Here is a 17,339-nt window from a genome sequence, read left to right on the forward strand (position 1 = left end):
CATGTGCATGGAGCGTTTTTTTTAAGAAGCATTCAAACATGTTCTTTCCCCAGCCTGCCCCTCAACTGCAGAGAAACTTTATTTATTTACTGTATTACACTTACATCCCACCTTTCCTCCAGACACCTCAAGATTCTCCCCCTCTGCATTGTATCCTCACAATCCTGTGAGGTAAGTTAGACTGAGAAATAGTGACTGGCCCAAGTTCACACAGAGATGTTCATGGTTGAATGGGGATTGATCCTGGATCTTTCTAGTCCTAGTCCAGCACTCTAACCACTATACCATATTGCCTCTGCCACCATGAAGTAATTTATATGTGTAGGCGCAAATTTAGAAATAGAAGCTAAATTTAATCAGACAAGCTGATTTTTCCATCCAAATCACCTCAAATAAACAAATTCTGCATTTAATTTGCACCCTGTCCCAGATCAGCAGCTCCAATTTACCCACACAAGAGGGAGTTTGTGCTATGATTGCAGGTGTGATTTGATCGTTTGGGGGGACAGACACCTGGGCTGGCTGAGATCTGACTAGTGTAGAATAATGTGGAACTATGATTTCCATGGCATGGACATAGAAGGCCCCACCTGACAGATGTTTTATTGTGGGTGTGTTCCATAACATGTTCTTGACATAATTATAGTGCATTTGTGGTGGATTTATTCTGCACTGTTAGCTATTCTCATTTGCCCTAATTGACCAGCCTCCACTGAGAACAACTAATAATGCAGTAGGGCCATACCTGTTAATTTGCACACTCTGGCCTCTGGCTCCCACTCACCACTAGCATAGCTGCCCATAGGGGAATGTGGCCCATGGACTGATTCTCCACCCGTCTGAAGGTCTAGAAGAGGGCAAAGTACTGTTCTCTGTGGCTCTATTTATTTATTTATTTATTTATTTATTTATTTATTATCATTATTTTTAACACCCTTTTTCCAAAACTGGAACTCACGGCGGCTTCCAGATAAAAGCACACATATAATTAAAAACATACAAAAGTCTAGATTAAAATCGAATTAAACTATTTACAGTATTAAAACCGTTCATACATACAGTTAAAATAATTCAAACTCAGTTTAAAATAATACAGTTAGACAATAGCAATGCAGCACCCTTCAAGTCCTGTCCTTAACAGCTTTCAGTTCCAAAGGCTTGTTATTATTTCATTATTTATTTATTATTATTTTTATTTTGTTCAGTTTATGTACCGCCCACAGCCCGGAGGCTCTCAGGGCGGTGTACAGCATAGGATCAAATACAATAAAATCACAAGAACAATAGAACATAAATATAAACAATAAATAACCTCATATACATTAAAAGCTTAAAAGGTAGATTAAAATGCCTGGGAGAATAAAAAGGTTTTCACCTGGCGCCGAAAAGATAGAAGTGTAGGCGCCAGGCGGACCTCATCGGGGAGACTGTTCCATAATTCAGGGGCAGCCACTGAAAAGGCCCTAGATCTTGTTATGACCCTCCGAGCCTCTCTGTGATTCGGAACTCGGAGGAGGGCCTTAGATGTTGAACGTAGTGAGCGGGTAGGTTCATATCGGGAGAGGCGTTCTGCCAGGTACTGTGGTCCCGCACCGTGTAAGGCTTTATAAGTCAAAACTAGCACTTTGAATCTAGCCCGGAAACAAATAGGCAGCCAGTGCAAACGCGCCAGAACAGGTGTAATATGCGCGGACCGCCTGGTCTTTGTCAGCAGTCTGGCTGCAGCATTTTGCACTAACTGAAGTTTCCGGACTGTCTTCAAAGGCAGCCCCACGTAGAGCGCATTGCAGTAATCCAGTCTAGAGGTTACCAGAGCGTGCACAACTGAGGCGAGGTCGTCGCTTTCCAGATAGGGACGTAGCTGGGCTACCAACCGAAGGTGGTAGAACGCATTCCGTGCCACCGAGGCCACCTGCGCCTCGAGAGACAGGAATGGATCAAAAAGAACCCCCAAGCTATGAACCTGTTCCTTCAGGGGGAGTGTAACCCCATCTAGAACAGGTTGAACATCCACCATCTGGTCAGAGAAGGCACTCACCAACAGTGTCTCGGTCTTGTCAGGATTGAGCCTCAGTTTATTAGCTCTCATCCAGTCCATTATCGCGGCCAGGCAGCGGTTCAGCACATCAACAGCCCCACCTGAAGAAGATGAAAAGGAGAAATAGAGTTGTGTGTCATCAGCATACTGGTGACAACGCACTCCAAAACTCCTGATGACTGCACCCAGCGGCTTCATGTAGATGTTAAAAAGCATAGGGGACAAGACCGATCCCTGCGGGACTCCACAATGGAGAGTCCAGGGAATCGATGCATGCTCCCCAAGCCCTACCCTCTGGAGACGATCCACCAAGTAGGAGCGGAGCCACCGCCAAGCAGTACCTCCAACTCCCAACTCTGTGAGCCTCTCCAGAAGGATACCATGGTCAATGGTATCAAAAGCAGCAGAGAGATCAAGGAGAATCAACAGAGTAACACTCCCTCTGTCCCTCTCCCGACATAGGTCATCATACAGGGCGACCAAGGCTGTTTCAGTGCCAAAACCGGGCCTAAAACCGGATTGAAACGGATCTAGATAATCAGTGTCATCCAAGAGCACCTGGAGCTGGCTGGCAACCACCCGTTCTAAGACCTTGCCCAGGAATGGAACATTCGCTACCGGTCTATAGTTGTTCAAATTATCTGGGTCCAGGGAAGGTTTCTTCAGGAGTGGTCTCACTACTGCCTCTTTTAAGCAACTAGGGACCACTCCGTCTCTCAAGGAGGCATTTATCACTTCCCTGGCCCAGCCGGCTGTTCGATCCCTGCCAGCTTTCACTAGCCAAGAGGGGCAAGGATCCAGTACAGAGGTGGTTGCACGCACCAGTCCAAGCACCTTGTCAACGTCCTCAAGCTGTACCAACTGAAACTCATCCAATAAATGAGGACAAGACCGTGTTCCGGATACCTCATTAGATTCAACTGCCATAATACTGGAGTCTAAGTCCCGGCGGATGCAAGAGATTTTATCTTGGAAGTGCCCAGCGAACTCGTTACAGCGGGATTCAGAAGGTACTATAATATCCTGAGGGCTAGAATGTAAAAGCCCTCGGACAATTTTAAAGAGCTCCGCTGGGCGGTTGAGAGCTGATTTAATAGTGGCAGCGAAATGTCGCTTTTTCGCTGCCCTCACCGCTTCTGTATAGAGTTTATGTTGACATAAAAAAGTCTTTGCTTGCCGATGGAAGGACTGCAAGGAGGGGGCCATTCTTGCTTCCCTAGGAAGAGAGTTCCAAAGCCTCGGGGCAGCCACCGAAAAGGCCCTATCTCACATCCCCACTAGTTGTGCTTGTGAGGACGTACGTATTGAGAGAAGGGCCTGTCCTGAGGATCTCAGGGCCCAGGCAGGCTCCTATAGGGAGATATGGTCTGACAGATAACCTGGACCTAAGCCATATAGGGCTTTATAGGTCATCACCAGCACTTTGAATTGTGTCCAGAAACAGAGTGGCAACCAGTGGAGCTTTTGTAACATGGGAGTCGTATGGTCCCTGTAACCAGCCCCAGTTAACATTCTGGCTGCAGCACATTGCACCAAATGAAGTTTCCGAACAGTCTTCAGAGGCAGCCCCATGTAGAGCGCATTACAGTAATCTAAACAGGATGTAACTAAGACATGTGTCACCGTGGCCAGATCAGACAGCTCAAGGAACGGGCGCAGTTGGTGCACTAATCTTAATTGTGCAAAAGCACTCCTGGCCACTGCAGAAACCTGGGCCTCCAAATTTAAAGCTGAGTCCAGGAGCACACCCAAACTGCGAACCTGCGTCTTCAGGGGGAGTGTAACCCCATCCAGCGCAGGCTGTATCCCTATTCCCTGATTTGCCTTTCGACTGACCAGGAGCACCTCTGTCTTGTCTGGATTAAGCTTCAATTTGTTCGCCCTCATCCAGTCCACCACTGATGACAGACACCGGTTTAAAACCAAGACAGCTTCCTTGGAGTTAGGTGGAAAGGAGAAGTAGAGCTGGGTGTCATCAGCATACTGATGGCACCGAACCCCAAACCCCCAGACAACCTCTCCCAGTGGTTTCATGTAGATGTTAAATAGCATGGGGGACAAAACTGAGCCCTGAGGGACCCCACAGGCCAACGGCCAAGGAGTCGAACAGGAATCCCCCAGCACCACTTTCCTTCCTCCAGGAAGGAACGGAGCCACTGTAAAACAGTGCCCCCAAGTCCCATCCCAGCAAGGCGGCCCAGAGGGATACCATGGTCAATGGTATCAAAAGCCTCTGAGAGGTCCAGCAGAACCAACAGGGACACACTCCCCCTCTCCAGTTCTCTGCGTAGGTCGTCCACCAAGGCAACCAAAGCCATCTCCGTCTCATAACCAGGCCTGAAACCAGACTGAAATGAATCTAGATACTCCGTTTCATCCAGGAATCCCTGGAACTGGGAGGCCACCACACGCTCTATTACCTTGCCCCAAAATGAGATATTGGACACTGGCTGATAATTATCCATTATGGAGAGATCCAGGGAGGGCTTTTTCAACAAAGGCCTTACAACTGCCTCTTTTAGGCACACTGGAACTCTGCCTTGCTGTAAGGAGGCATTGATCACTCCCTTCACCCACTCAGCCAGTCCCTCTCTGGCGCTTTTAATGAGCCAGGAAGGGCAGGGGTCTAGAAGACATGTGGTTGCTCTCACCTCTCCAAGGATCCTGTCCACATCCTCGGGCTGCACAAATTGAAAAGAATCCATTATTATTGGACAGGCAGGAGCCAAAGTTACATCCACTGAGAGTGTATCAATTATAGCATCCAAGTCGGAATGAATCTGAGTGATTTTATCTGCAAAGTGCCGTGCAAATTCTTGGCAGCGGTCTGTTGAATGGTCTATATTATCCCTACGGGGGCCAAGATGTAAAAGACCTCTGACCACTCGAAATAGCTCCTCTGGACAGCTTCCCGCAGACACAATAGTGGCAGAAAAGAATGCTTTCTTTGCTGCCCGTACTGCCACGGAGTAGGCCTTCAAATAGGCTCTAGCCCGTGTTCGATCAGACTTGCTCCGAGTCTTCTGCCGACATCGCTCTAGTCTCCATCTCATTCGTTTCATCACCGCCAGTTCCTTGGTAAACCAGGGGGCTGGGCTGGCTCCACTTTGTGAGAGGGGACGCTCAGGAGCGATCATGTCCACCGCCCTGGCCATTTCCCCATTCCAGAGGTCAACCAGAGCTTCAACAGAATCGCCTGCTGAGGTGACAGGAAAATCCCCAAGAGCCATCAGGAAACCATCCGGATCCATCAGCCTCCTGGGGCGGACCATCCTAATCAGTCCCCCACCCCTGCAGAGGTTCTGAGTCCCAGTGAGTCTAAACCCTCCTCTAGAGGGCAGGAGTAGGTGGTAAGTTACAGGAAAAAGATAATTCATTTGAACTTTAGGAGAAACGTTTTGATCGTAAGTGCCCTTTGATAATGGTTTGATAATGAAACCAATTAACTTAGTGGGCTTAGAGCTCCCACTCAATGGAGGTCTTCAAGTTGAGGCTGGATGAGCTACATCATCTTGGAGATGATGTAGCTCTGGATTTCTTCCTTTGAGGAGGGGCCCACAAGGCCGCATCTAATTCTCATGATTCTGGAATTTAGGGTAAAATTCAGACAGATAAATAATTTCACATGTGACATTGACAAATCCTTTCAGTTTTCAAGATGAGAGTTGGGGGTATGTATTCTGCCTTTGGACTACATTCCTTCAACACAAAGATCTAAATAACGACAACAATAGTAATAGCAAGGATGCACAAATACTCTAAAGAGATGTTGGCCTGCTTATCTCTTTTGGCAGAAGGCCGATGTTCATGAGTCTTCAAGCATATTCAGAACTGGGAGACATATTAATATGTTGAAAAACTGTCTTTCAAAAGATTAAAAACATTCAGAAAACAGTTTCCTTTCTTTCTCTCCTTCCTTCCTACATAATTGTTATTGTCCGCATGATTGCTCTGGCCTCATATTCCATCTCTCCTCAGAGGCATTCTCAGTTCTGCGGTTATTCTTGTATTAGTGCTGAGCCCATTAAAGCTAATTTGTTCACCCTAATCTCTATTTATTTTTCCCTAGTTGATATTAGATTTGCCTCTCTATTGCGTTATCCTGATTTTTTCCTTTGGTCTTTCTAATGGGTTTCTATGTTAATGGTATCACCCTCCCTCCCTCCCTCCCTTCTTGATTTCAATCCTCCCAAACCTCACTTTAACTCCTCACTGCACTCCTTCTGCTCAGGCACCTGAAAGGCAGCTTTTTTGCAGTTTGCTGTGGCGGGTTCCACAGCAGGCTTGAGAAACTATGTGTACCTCTAAGCAAAACCCAAAAACAACTGGAGAGATACACTTAAGTGAGTACTGTAAGATTCTTGTTTGCAACATCTGTGTGCTGGCCCTAGCTAGACTGGATTCAATACTCTTCAGGGCCCTTTCCAGATAATGCTTCTTTCTTTGTTACAGAGGATCCAGACATCTTTCCTTCAGACAGCACTTCTGCTGTGGAGATACTAGGGATGGGTGAGAATTTCGATTCAGTTTGCATTTCAAGCACAATTTATTTCTGAAATAAATATGAGAACCGAAACACAGCCATCCTTAGAAATTCGCATTTATTCAAATTTTAGGATGCAGTTCGCTAACTAAACAACATTTACAAAAATGCATATATTAGGGGAAAGTGTGCATAAAAATGAATATATGAGTAAAAATAACATGCAAAAAGGCATTAAATTGTGAGAAATGGCTTGCAAAAATGTGTACCTTTGTCAAAACTGCCTACAAAAGTGTGTTTATTTGGAGAAATTCGCACTAAGATGGTGGAGAATTCTCATGAGGATTTTTTTTTAAATTGCAGATTGCTATGGAAATGTAGAGGATTGAATTTAACATTAGAAAAGTGAGAAACTGAGAGAACCGAAATTGACAGATCTTTCCATCCTTAGGAGATACTGTATTTTCCCAGGACTCACAATAAGTTATTCTATAGAAACATGATTTTCCCCTTGGTAGATATCAAGGGGCAAGTATCATAGAAACCTATTGGGCAATATGACACCCACACCATTTGAAGATTATTACAAGCATAAATAAATTACCATTTGAGAAATCTTGCAAACCACCATTTGAGGTTTTTACTTTTTATTCTGTATATTTTACCAAATTACCCCTCCTTATGTTAGGCACAATAATATGTGGATGGTGTTGGGATCTCCAATGGCTAGTAGACCAATTAGAGATTTAGTAAATAAGCAGAGTTCAGCTTAGTGTAGCTTGCTCAGCGTTCTGTGCTGCATGGGTGTGATTTTACCTGAGAGAAAGCGAGCTTTTAATCACTCAGATTTAGACTTTGTTTCAAAATAAGAAAAGACTGCTTTATTAATATAAATACATACTAGATAGGAAAGGTGCTACTTCCGTCTAGCTAAGTTGGTTGCAATGACCATGCCTGGACATTGCCCCTCATGCTAGAGGAGAGAAAGAGAACATGGCTCCTTCTCCACCGAGAGAGATAGAGATAAACAGCAGAGAAGAGATAAACAGGAGCGTGGGTCAGAGGTGTGAATAGCTCCCTGAGACATATCAGTTTACACGGAAAGAAGACAGACAGAAAAGAGGAGCACAGGTCAGTGGCAGCCTAGCCAGCTATGAGAACTCTCTGTCTTCCCATGCAAAGAGGACCAAATGGGAGTTGCTTTTGTCACACTTCTAACAGATGGGATAGTCTATTCTGCAGGGGTTGTGAGAATCTTGAACTCTTGGTAAAATATGGATGCATTGATCAAACATCTGGATAAGCCTTACAATCCACAGCAGAGATGTAACATGCTGAGACAGGGATGACAATTACCCCCCCCTTACCCACCAAAATCAAATGCACAGGTGTAGCATCGGGAAAACAGGAACTGGAATAGATTTTAGTAGGTTATCTAGATTTGAATGAGATGATGTCTAAGGTTGACATGCTGCCTGTACCGGGTTTTTTAACATCATTCCTTTCACTATCCTGAAATTGTTGTGTAAATTTGTATAGATATTAGCAGAGAATGTCAACGGTCTGAAATGCGTGTATGCCAGTGTGTGTGTTTACTTAAGAAAGCAGGCTTTTACCCTGCATTGAGATCACTGAGACTTAAGACTTAGTAAACTAAGAAAAGCTACTTTATTTATAGAAATACATAGTAGATAGAAAGGCATACCTAGTTCCAACTAACTAAGTTGGAGGCACAATGCCCAGGTTTAGAAGTTGCTCTCATGGCTCAGGAGAGAGAGCAGAGACAAAGTGTCTCCTCTCTCTCGGACAGTCGAAGAAGAGAAGGAGGAAAGGGCAGAAGGAGGAGGGGCAGATAAGCTTCCCTAAGCATATCAGTCTAGCGACAGAAGGAAATCAGTCACAGCATCACAGGTAAAGATAGTCATCTAGCCTAGCCATCTGGAGCACCCTAATGTCGCAGAGTGGCGAAATTGGGAATGGAGAGACTGAGTGAGCCTTTATGTGTTTGAATCTTTGCTAAAGATTACACCTTCCCTGCAAATTAGTCAGACAGAGACTTTAAGCTTTAAAATAAGAAATACCTACTTTATTCTGGAAGTACATACTTGATAGGAAAGAGTTCTACAACTAACTAACTAGCTAAGTTGGAGATGCAAACACTAAGCCTAGTGTTTGCCCTCATGCTGGGTGGAGAGGGAGAGACAAAGAGAAAAGATGTCTGTTCTCCCTCTCAAGAGAAAGAATATTAAGGAAGGAGGAAAAAGATGTGATCAACATCCTATGCATATCAGTCTAGCAGGAAGGGAGAGACAGCAGGAGATCATAGAACAGGTATTAGCCTAGCAATCAGGAGGACTCCTCTCTAGCTACCCTTTTTAATCCCATGCAGCGTCAACCCACAAGTTGGAGTTGAACCACATATTCCAACACCTAACTTTATCTCCCTTCTGGAACATAAACAAAAGAACAAAACAGGAGTTGCTCTTGCCCCACTTTCAACAGAAATCAGGTGGTGAGCACTGACAGAAATACAGCCAAAAGGTGGCCATAATGAAACATTTTGGCATGCTGAGAAGAACATCAAGATTTGCCACAGTACCAACAAAAAATATTGTTTAAAAAATAGACATAATAAAAAGTACAATTACCAGTAAGGGAGGGAGTGTGGGTGGAAAATGTTATGGTTTCCTGTGTGTGTGTGTGGAGGGAGGAGGATAATTGGCTTCCACACATTGCTTGGAACTAGCTGCATCTTGAGGTCTGGCAAGTGGGTCATTTCCTCCAACCAGAGATGGCTACATTCCCTGGAATTGAAACTGCTGTGCCCTTGATGCTGTAGTGTTAGCAGCTTTCCCTGCCTCTAAGTTGGGGTGTGTGTGTGTCTGAATAGCGAGAGGTCAAGAATGTTAAACGTCTTGACTAGGACTAGCTGAAGCACACAGCAGAAACACAAACACAGTTATGCCAGCTATTACTCATTTTTATTCAAGATAAACCAAATGGTTGGGAGAACAAACCGTTGGAGTGCATAAAGTGTAGAAGGGGGGCAGGAGAGAGGAGGAGGAGGAGAGAGGGAGAAGAGGCAGGCTGGAGCCACTGTCACATGGAGGAGGTGACAGGTCGCTGCCCTACTGGCATCATTCACAACTCCCTCTCCCTCTCTCCCCCCACTCCCATCCCTTTACTAATTTTTCAGGCCACCTGGCAGTTAATTCTTAGTAGAGTGACATTCAGAGCTTGAGTTCATCTTTGCTGCTGAGGGTTAGGCTACATGTGGGGTGGGAGTTCCATGCCTGCAACAACAAATATATTTCTTGTGTGTGTTTGAACTGAGGTTGTAAGAGGACGGGGCTTAACCATTTGCCCTTGCATCAGGACCCTAATGCAACCTTGTGCTGGCTGCACCGAGGTGATATACGGTGCTGTAAAACAATTAGCCAGCAGCTGCCTAAGCAGTGGCTTGGTTGTAAAGCAGATAAGCAAGGGAGAGGGTCAAGGGGTCTCAGTGGATGTATCAGGTCATCTTCCTAAAGGCAAAGTCAGTTAACAAAGCAGTGTTTGATATTCTAACAAGGTAATCCAAGTTTCAAGGCATGGCTGGTGACGGTCTGACGCTGGCGTCTTGACATTGCACCTCACTGCCTTTTAAGCTCCCCTCCCCGGCTCAGGTGCTAGCAATCAGCCCTCCAACTCCCAGGAGCTTGAACATCTGGCAGTTCTCATTCCATATATGGTAACAGCCTTTGTTGTAGAATCTTGAGCATTACTTTACTTGCATGGGATATTAAGGCAATAGTTTGATAATTACTGCATTTCTTGAGATCCCCTATCTTTGGAATTGGGATGTATATTGAATGCTTTCAGTCTGTGGGCCATTGTTTAGTTTTCCATATTTCTTGACAATTTTTTCTCAAAATTTGGACAGATTCAGTCTCAGTAGCTTGTAGCAACTCTATTGGTATGCCATCTGTTCCTGGTGATTTGTTTCTTCCAAGTATTTTAAGAGCAGCTTTTACCTCACATTCTAAAATTTCTGGTTCTTCATTGTACGGTTCCTCCATGAATGAATCTGTCATCCTTGCATCTCTTTTATAGAGTTCTTCAGTGTGTTGCTTCCATCTTCCTTTTATTTCATCTCGGTCTGTCAGTGTTGATTATTCAACATCCCTACTCTTGGTTTAAATTTCCCTTTCATTTCTCTAATCTTTTGGAATAGGGCTCTGGTTCTACCCTTTTTGTTGTCCTCTTCTATTTGTATACAATCACTATTGTAATAATTCTCTTTGTCCCTACATACTAGTCACTGTATTGTTGCATTTAGGGTTCTAACCATGTTTCTGTCTCCTTTTGCTTTTGGTTTCCTTCTCTCTTTAACCATTTTAATAATGGTTTCTTCAGTCATCCATTGAGGCCTTTCTCTCTTTTTAACTAGACGTATTGTCTTTTTGCATTCTTTCCTGATAATGTATCTGACTCCACTCCATGGTTCTTCTGCTTCTCTCTCAACTAAGTTTAAAGCCTCAAATCTGTTCCTTATTTGATCTATATATTCTTCTGGGATGGATGACTAGAGGGGGGTTAATGTTGTCTCTATCTTCAAAAAGGGCAAAAAGGAGGAATTTGGGAATTACAGTCATCCTGACATCAATCCCCAGGAAAATTATGGAGCAGATTATAAAGCAGTCAGTCTGTAAGTACCTTGAAAACAATGCAGTGATTACTAGAAGCCAACATGGATTTGTCAAGAACAAATTCTGCCAGACTAATGTCATTTTTTGAACAGGTAACCTCCCTGGTAGACTTTGGGAATGCTGTGGATATAATATATCTTGACTTCAGCAAAACATATTGATAAAGTGCCCATGATAATCCAAGTAGCAAGCTAGCTAAATGTGGGCTTGATGGAACAGCTCCCAGGTGATTCCACAGTTGGCTATGGAATTGTACTCAAAAAGGGCTTATCAGTGATTCCTTCTTAAAGTGGGGAGAGCTAACGAGTGGGGTACTGCAGGGCATGATCCTGGGCCCAGTGCTCTTCAACATTTTTATTAATGACTTGTATGAGTACTTGCAGGGAATGCTTATCAAATTTGCAGATGATACAAAATTGGGAGGGATAGCTAATACCCTGGAAGAGGAAAACAAAATTCAAAGGGATCTTGATAGGCTGGAGCATTGGGATGAAAACAAAAGAATACAATTTAACAGGGATAAGTGTAAAGTTTTACACCTAGGAAAAAGGAACCAAAGGCAGAATTATAAGATGGGGGATACATGGCTAAGCGATACTACATGTGAGAAGGATCTGGGAATTGTCACTGATCACAAGCTGAATATGAGCCAACAGTGTGATGTGGCTGCATATTTTAGGTGGCATTAACAGAAGTATAGTTTTTAAAATTGCATGAAGTATTGGTTCCCCTCTATCCAGCACTGGATAGGCATCTTGAGTAATTTGTCCAGTTCTGGACACCAGTCTTTAAGGAGGATCCAGACAAACTGAAACAGGTTCAGAGGAGGGCAACAAAGATGATCAGTGGACTGGAAACAAAGCCCTATGAGGAGAGACTGAAAGAACTAGGCATGTTTAACCTTCAGAAGAGAAGACTGACGGGAAATAGGATAGCACTCTTCAAGTACTTGAAAGGTTGCCACACGGGGGAGGGCCAGGATCTCTTCTCGATCATCCCAGAGTGCAGGACATGGAATAATTGGCTCAAGTTACAAGAAGCCAGATTTCGGCTGTACATCAGGAAAAACTTCCTAACTGTTAAGAGTGGTGTGACAGTGGAACTAATGACCTAGAGAGGTGCTGGGCGACATTTAAGAGGCAGCTGGGCAGCCACCTGTTGGGTATGCTTTAACTTGGATTCCTACACTGAGCAGAGGGTTGGACTTGATGGCCTTATAGGCCCCTTCCAACTCTACTATTCTATGCTTCTATTAAAAAAAAAAAACAATTCCAGATGCAGACTGGGATAAGGCATCTACTTAAAAGACTTGTTGAAAGAGTTAGTTCTTCAGTAGGCAGACACTGAAAAGACAACAGAGATGGTGCCTGTCTAATATTTAAGGAGAGTGAATCCCACAGGGTCGGTGCCACAACACTAAAGGCCTGATGTTCTTAGGTTTCAAACTCTCCCTGCGATCCCTCTGTGCCGCTCATGGAACACATGAGAGTAGAGAAAAAGAGGCTGGACTATTTTTAAAAAGTTAATCTTAGATGGAGCCCCACCTCTTCTGCCTGCTGCTCAGTGGCAAGGTATGTTGTGTATCCTATAAGGATGGCAGTGGCAGCCCAAGGGGTGCAGATTTCATATCTGAGATAGAACTAGATAGAGAACAAGGACATGTTTCTTGGAGCCAACATGTACTGACTGGAAAATGTGCACATGGCCCAAAGAATGCACTAAAATGCGGTTGAGGTATGCAGGTTCCCCAAGGCCTGTTGACAATTATGTATATTATTGACTTGGAAATGTGCATCATTTCCTCTTCATGGACAGATTCTCTGTGAGGCCCAGGGAATGTGCGCAATGGCTGGTTATAATATACATTAGCCATTCAACTTGCGTTATCCCTTTCGCATATGAACAATTCTAAAACCTGAACCTATGATGCTTGCTATTGTGGGCAAATGAATGAGCCGGAGACTTCTGAAGCCAAACATTATAAATATGGCAATAAGCCATTTGTTATGTTTATTATTGTGCAAATTGTGAGCATTTGGCAAGTGTAGTCAAATCCCCAGCACATTTACTTTGATGCAAGCTCCACTGCATTGACCATATTGGGCTGCTGGCCAATCAGTAACCTCTCCATGGTCACAGAACCTCCCCACTCGCTCTCGCTCTCTGCTCCAGTTGCTCTTCCTTGCTGGACTGGCCTCTCTCTCGCCTTCACTCACTTCAGCGCCTTCACCACCACCATCATCCACACTACAGCAGCCTCCTCCAAATGGCTGCCAGAGCCAATCGCTCCATGAAAAAAGTGGGATTCACAGGGCTTTTCATGATAACGTTTGTTGTTATGTGCCTTCAAGTCGACTACGACTTATGGTGACCCTATGAATCAGCGACCTCCAAAAGCATCTGTCGCGAAGACCATAAACTGATAAGCAACTTCTGGTTTCACCCTCAATTCCCAGGTCTCAGGTCTATCCACAGAGGAGGTGGCTGACCAAGCGTCTTCTTGCCCAACCCTCAGTGCCCCCAAGTTCTCCCCAGAGCTTGGAAAAGTTACTTTTTTGAACTACAAGTCCCATCAGCCCAATCCAGTGGCCATGCTGGCTGGGGCTGATGGGAGTTGTAGTTCAAAAAAGTAACTTTTCCAAGCTCTGCCCTGTGCCCAGGCAAGTCCTCATCACCCTGTCCTCTTACAGGCGCACTGCCCATAAGGGCGGTGGCTGCTGCTCGTGCTTCAACTCTTACTGAGCACATGCAAGAATATCCTCCCTCCAGAATTCTTAAAGGAACATATCCACAGTGGGTTACATCAGATAGCTCAGCCCCTTACCAGCCACTGAGCAACTGCACCAGCCCACCAAATTGTCTGTGCTCTGGAAGTATCATTCAGACACTCAGACATTCAGGGGTCCTGTTCATTTAGGGCACTGAGCCGCCCCACCTTCGATTTTTTAAGTTGGAAAATTGGCTTTTAATTTCATTCAGCCTCCATTTTAAAAAATAACAATTTGTTTAAATGACAGGAACAACTTTGATTTAGCTTAAAAGTGGGGTGCAGAGCTTGACATGATCTTGAAAATATGTACCCTAAAGTAGCTATTGTCTTTTTTAAAGCATGCTGCTGGGTAAAGGGTAAAAAGACAAACAGATGTGTATGGTCACCCTCCCCAAGCACACACCCATAACCCTGCCCCACAAAATGTGAGTCCCTTTCTCCTCCACATGCATTGCACACACATGTTCCAAGTGCAGGTAGCCCTCCCCAAACAATGACAACTGTGGCAAAGAGTAGCTGTCTCCTTCCTTCCTTCCTGGGCTGGAAAATTGCCTTCCTCCCTCTCCACGCCCTCTCCACACACACACACCCCAGAAGAAGTAGAGAAATGCTTTAGGTTCCAATTAGTCTTGGGTCTCAGGCAATTACTGGTTTTCCATTCATTTCTTTAAAGGCACAGATGCCAAACAAGCCAGACAATTATACCTGCCTGTTCTGAGGGCTTACCATGTCTGTCAATGTCTGCAGAGGTCTGAAAAAAATCCCTAAATGCCCTTGTAAAAAAGCAGCCCTGGTTAAGGTATGTGGCCCTGAGTTCATTTGTACACACCCCCTCACTAGACTTGCCAGGTTCAGGGCCTGAGACTGATCCTGTATCTTTAGGAGAAGAGAATGTCAGCCAAGTGCAGATGTACTTGCAGCCCTGTAATGGGGAAAACCACAAGGTGGAATTCTCCCTTCCCCCTGCACAACTTTTAAAGATACAGAAGACCTCTAGGTTGCCAGGCCCGCTCTACAAGTCTTCTGTATCTTTAAAAGGTGTGCAGGGGGAAGGGAGAATTCCACCTTGTGGTTTTCCCCATTACAGGGTTGCAAGAACACCTGCACTTGGTTGACTTTCTCTTCTCCTAAAGATACAGGATCAGTCTCAGGCCCTGAACCTGGCATCCCTAACCCTCACCCCAAATCAATTTGTCTCCCAGTGATGAAACTAGTGAGGGTGCAGCAGCAGCATGGGTTTTTCAAACTGAAACCGTCTCTCCCCTTGCCCACTTGAGACTGGGCTTGTGTCTTTGCAGGGCATGGAGGACTGAACCAGCTGGGTGGGGCCTTTGTGAATGGCCGGCCCCTGCCAGAAGTGGTACGGCAACGCATCGTGGACTTGGCACATCAGGGTGTACGGCCCTGTGACATCTCCCGACAACTGCGAGTCAGTCATGGTTGTGTCAGCAAAATCCTTGGCAGGTAAGCATGAAGGTGGTCGCTTAGGGCTCTGCAGAGCTACTGTGAATGATGACTGTGCTGGGAGATGGATTGGTGTTCCTGGGAATCCAAAGTGGCATCATAAAGGAGTTTTAGTCAAGGAGGATGAAGTAAATCTTTCCTGGGCCATTTTTCAAAGCCACCACTCTGGTGGCTCAGGAGACTTTGCGGTAAAAGGTTTTGCTGGGTTTCACCTGTAAGTTTGTGCTTTTCATATATATTTTATTGCATTGCTGTTTTTTGGAGCATTCTCAAATTGCACATTTCCCTTCTCACAGAAGATCTTCCAGGGAGCACCTTTGCTCCTCAACCTCTTCCTGCCCTTCCCTTTTTCAGTAGGCAGACTTACGCTGTCTGAGCTGCACCTGTGCTCCATATCTCTGAATATCCTAATCAACTTCATTACACAGCCTGACTTAATTGTTCAGCCCGCTCAGACTCGTGTCTGGAGAAGAGTGTCCCAAGAGGCAAAACATGCCATAGACATGTTGTGTGAGCACAGGAAACTGCTCTTGGCACATCCCTAAATCAGAGATTGGGAACCTGTCTTCTGTTGAGGGCTGTGTTCCTTTGGGGGTAATCTGCAGTGGGCTGTGGGCTGGCAATGGGTGCAGGCAAAGCCAGAAGTAAGCAAGGCTGTTTCCTCTCCCTCCCTTTCTCTTTTTGCCCCTGCCCAGTGAGCTGTAGAGGGACAGACATATTGCTTTTGCTTGCAGAGGGCTGTCCCCCCACTGCCATCCTCTTTGGCTCCCCCCCATCCCCCTCCACTACCAGTTTTCCTGTCCAGGACTATTGGCTGTTAAGGGCAACAAGACAAGACTTGGCATGAGCTACGTGAGGAATCCACCCTAGATAGATTTCTGAGCTAGTGCGGTGGGAAAGTGAGACAGGCACTGTCTGGGTTAAGGCCGGGTTGGTAATTCATTCAGTGAGGAACCCATTTTGAATTTTTTCCTCTCAGCAAGAGCCCATCTCTATGTTTGTAGCTGGGTTTCAGCTGGCGGGAAATTATAAAACTCTAGGCAATGCTCAGAATACTTCCTGTTGCGAGTGTGGTAATCCTGTTACTTTGTCTATTGGAGTAGGTACTACGAGACTGGCAGTATACGGCCAGGTGTGATTGGAGGCTCCAAGCCCAAAGTAGCAACACCCAAGGTAGTGGAGAAGATTGGGGACTACAAGCGGCAGAATCCCACCATGTTTGCCTGGGAAATTCGTGATCGCCTGTTGGCAGAGGGTGTCTGTGACAACGACACTGTTCCCAGTGTTAGCTCCATCAACAGGTGAGAGGAGTGGCCTTGTCCCAGTTCCTTCCAGCTTTTCATCTCGGGTGTCAACAGCACCACAGCAATACCATGAGTAGACACAGGACTTTCCATGCAGACATCCTCTCACCCAGCTCTTCATTTCTTCTTTTATTTCCAGGATCATTCGCACAAAAGTGCAGCAGCCATTCAATCTCCCAGTGGATAACTGTGTGGTGTCTAAAACCCTGAGCCCTGGCCATAACCTCAGTAAGTGCCCCTTGGATGGCTACCACCTGGCCTGTCTTTAGTCTGACCTCCACGTCGACACTGTCTGTACTCAAAGGGGACCACTCTCTATGTTCAGCTGGATCGCCTACCTACTTAGTGCCCCTGGCTAGCTGGCTTACTTGCAGGGGCTGATGGACCCATGTTTAATTTAAAGAGATATGTAACAGGGCAGCTTTCCCTAGCCTAGTGCTCTCCAGATGCTTTGGATTATAACTCCCATTTTCCCCAGCCAGCATGGCCAGTGGTAAAGGGCAATGGGAATCACAGTGACAGCATCTGGAGAGCACCAGGTTGGAAAATGCTGTGCTAGGCCACATCTGGTTTGATGGGAGCACCTGGG

The 17,339-nt window shown here is 45.4% G+C and overlaps 1 protein-coding gene across 1 annotated transcript in view; it reads left to right on the top strand.

The window, feature by feature from the left end:
- The window catches only part of LOC133368735 (paired box protein Pax-8-like), a 75,761-nt gene that overhangs the window by 7,786 nt on the left and 50,636 nt on the right, over positions 1-17,339 (top strand). Inside the window, exons 3-5 of the mRNA XM_061593350.1 lie at positions 15,281-15,446; positions 16,547-16,747; positions 16,890-16,978. Coding sequence (XP_061449334.1) covers positions 15,281-15,446; positions 16,547-16,747; positions 16,890-16,978 — 456 coding nt within the window. The remainder of the gene's footprint in view (positions 1-15,280; positions 15,447-16,546; positions 16,748-16,889; positions 16,979-17,339) is intronic.

Source organism: Rhineura floridana, chromosome 12 (genome assembly GCF_030035675.1).
Source record: "Rhineura floridana isolate rRhiFlo1 chromosome 12, rRhiFlo1.hap2, whole genome shotgun sequence".
NCBI lineage: Eukaryota > Metazoa > Chordata > Lepidosauria > Squamata > Rhineuridae > Rhineura > Rhineura floridana.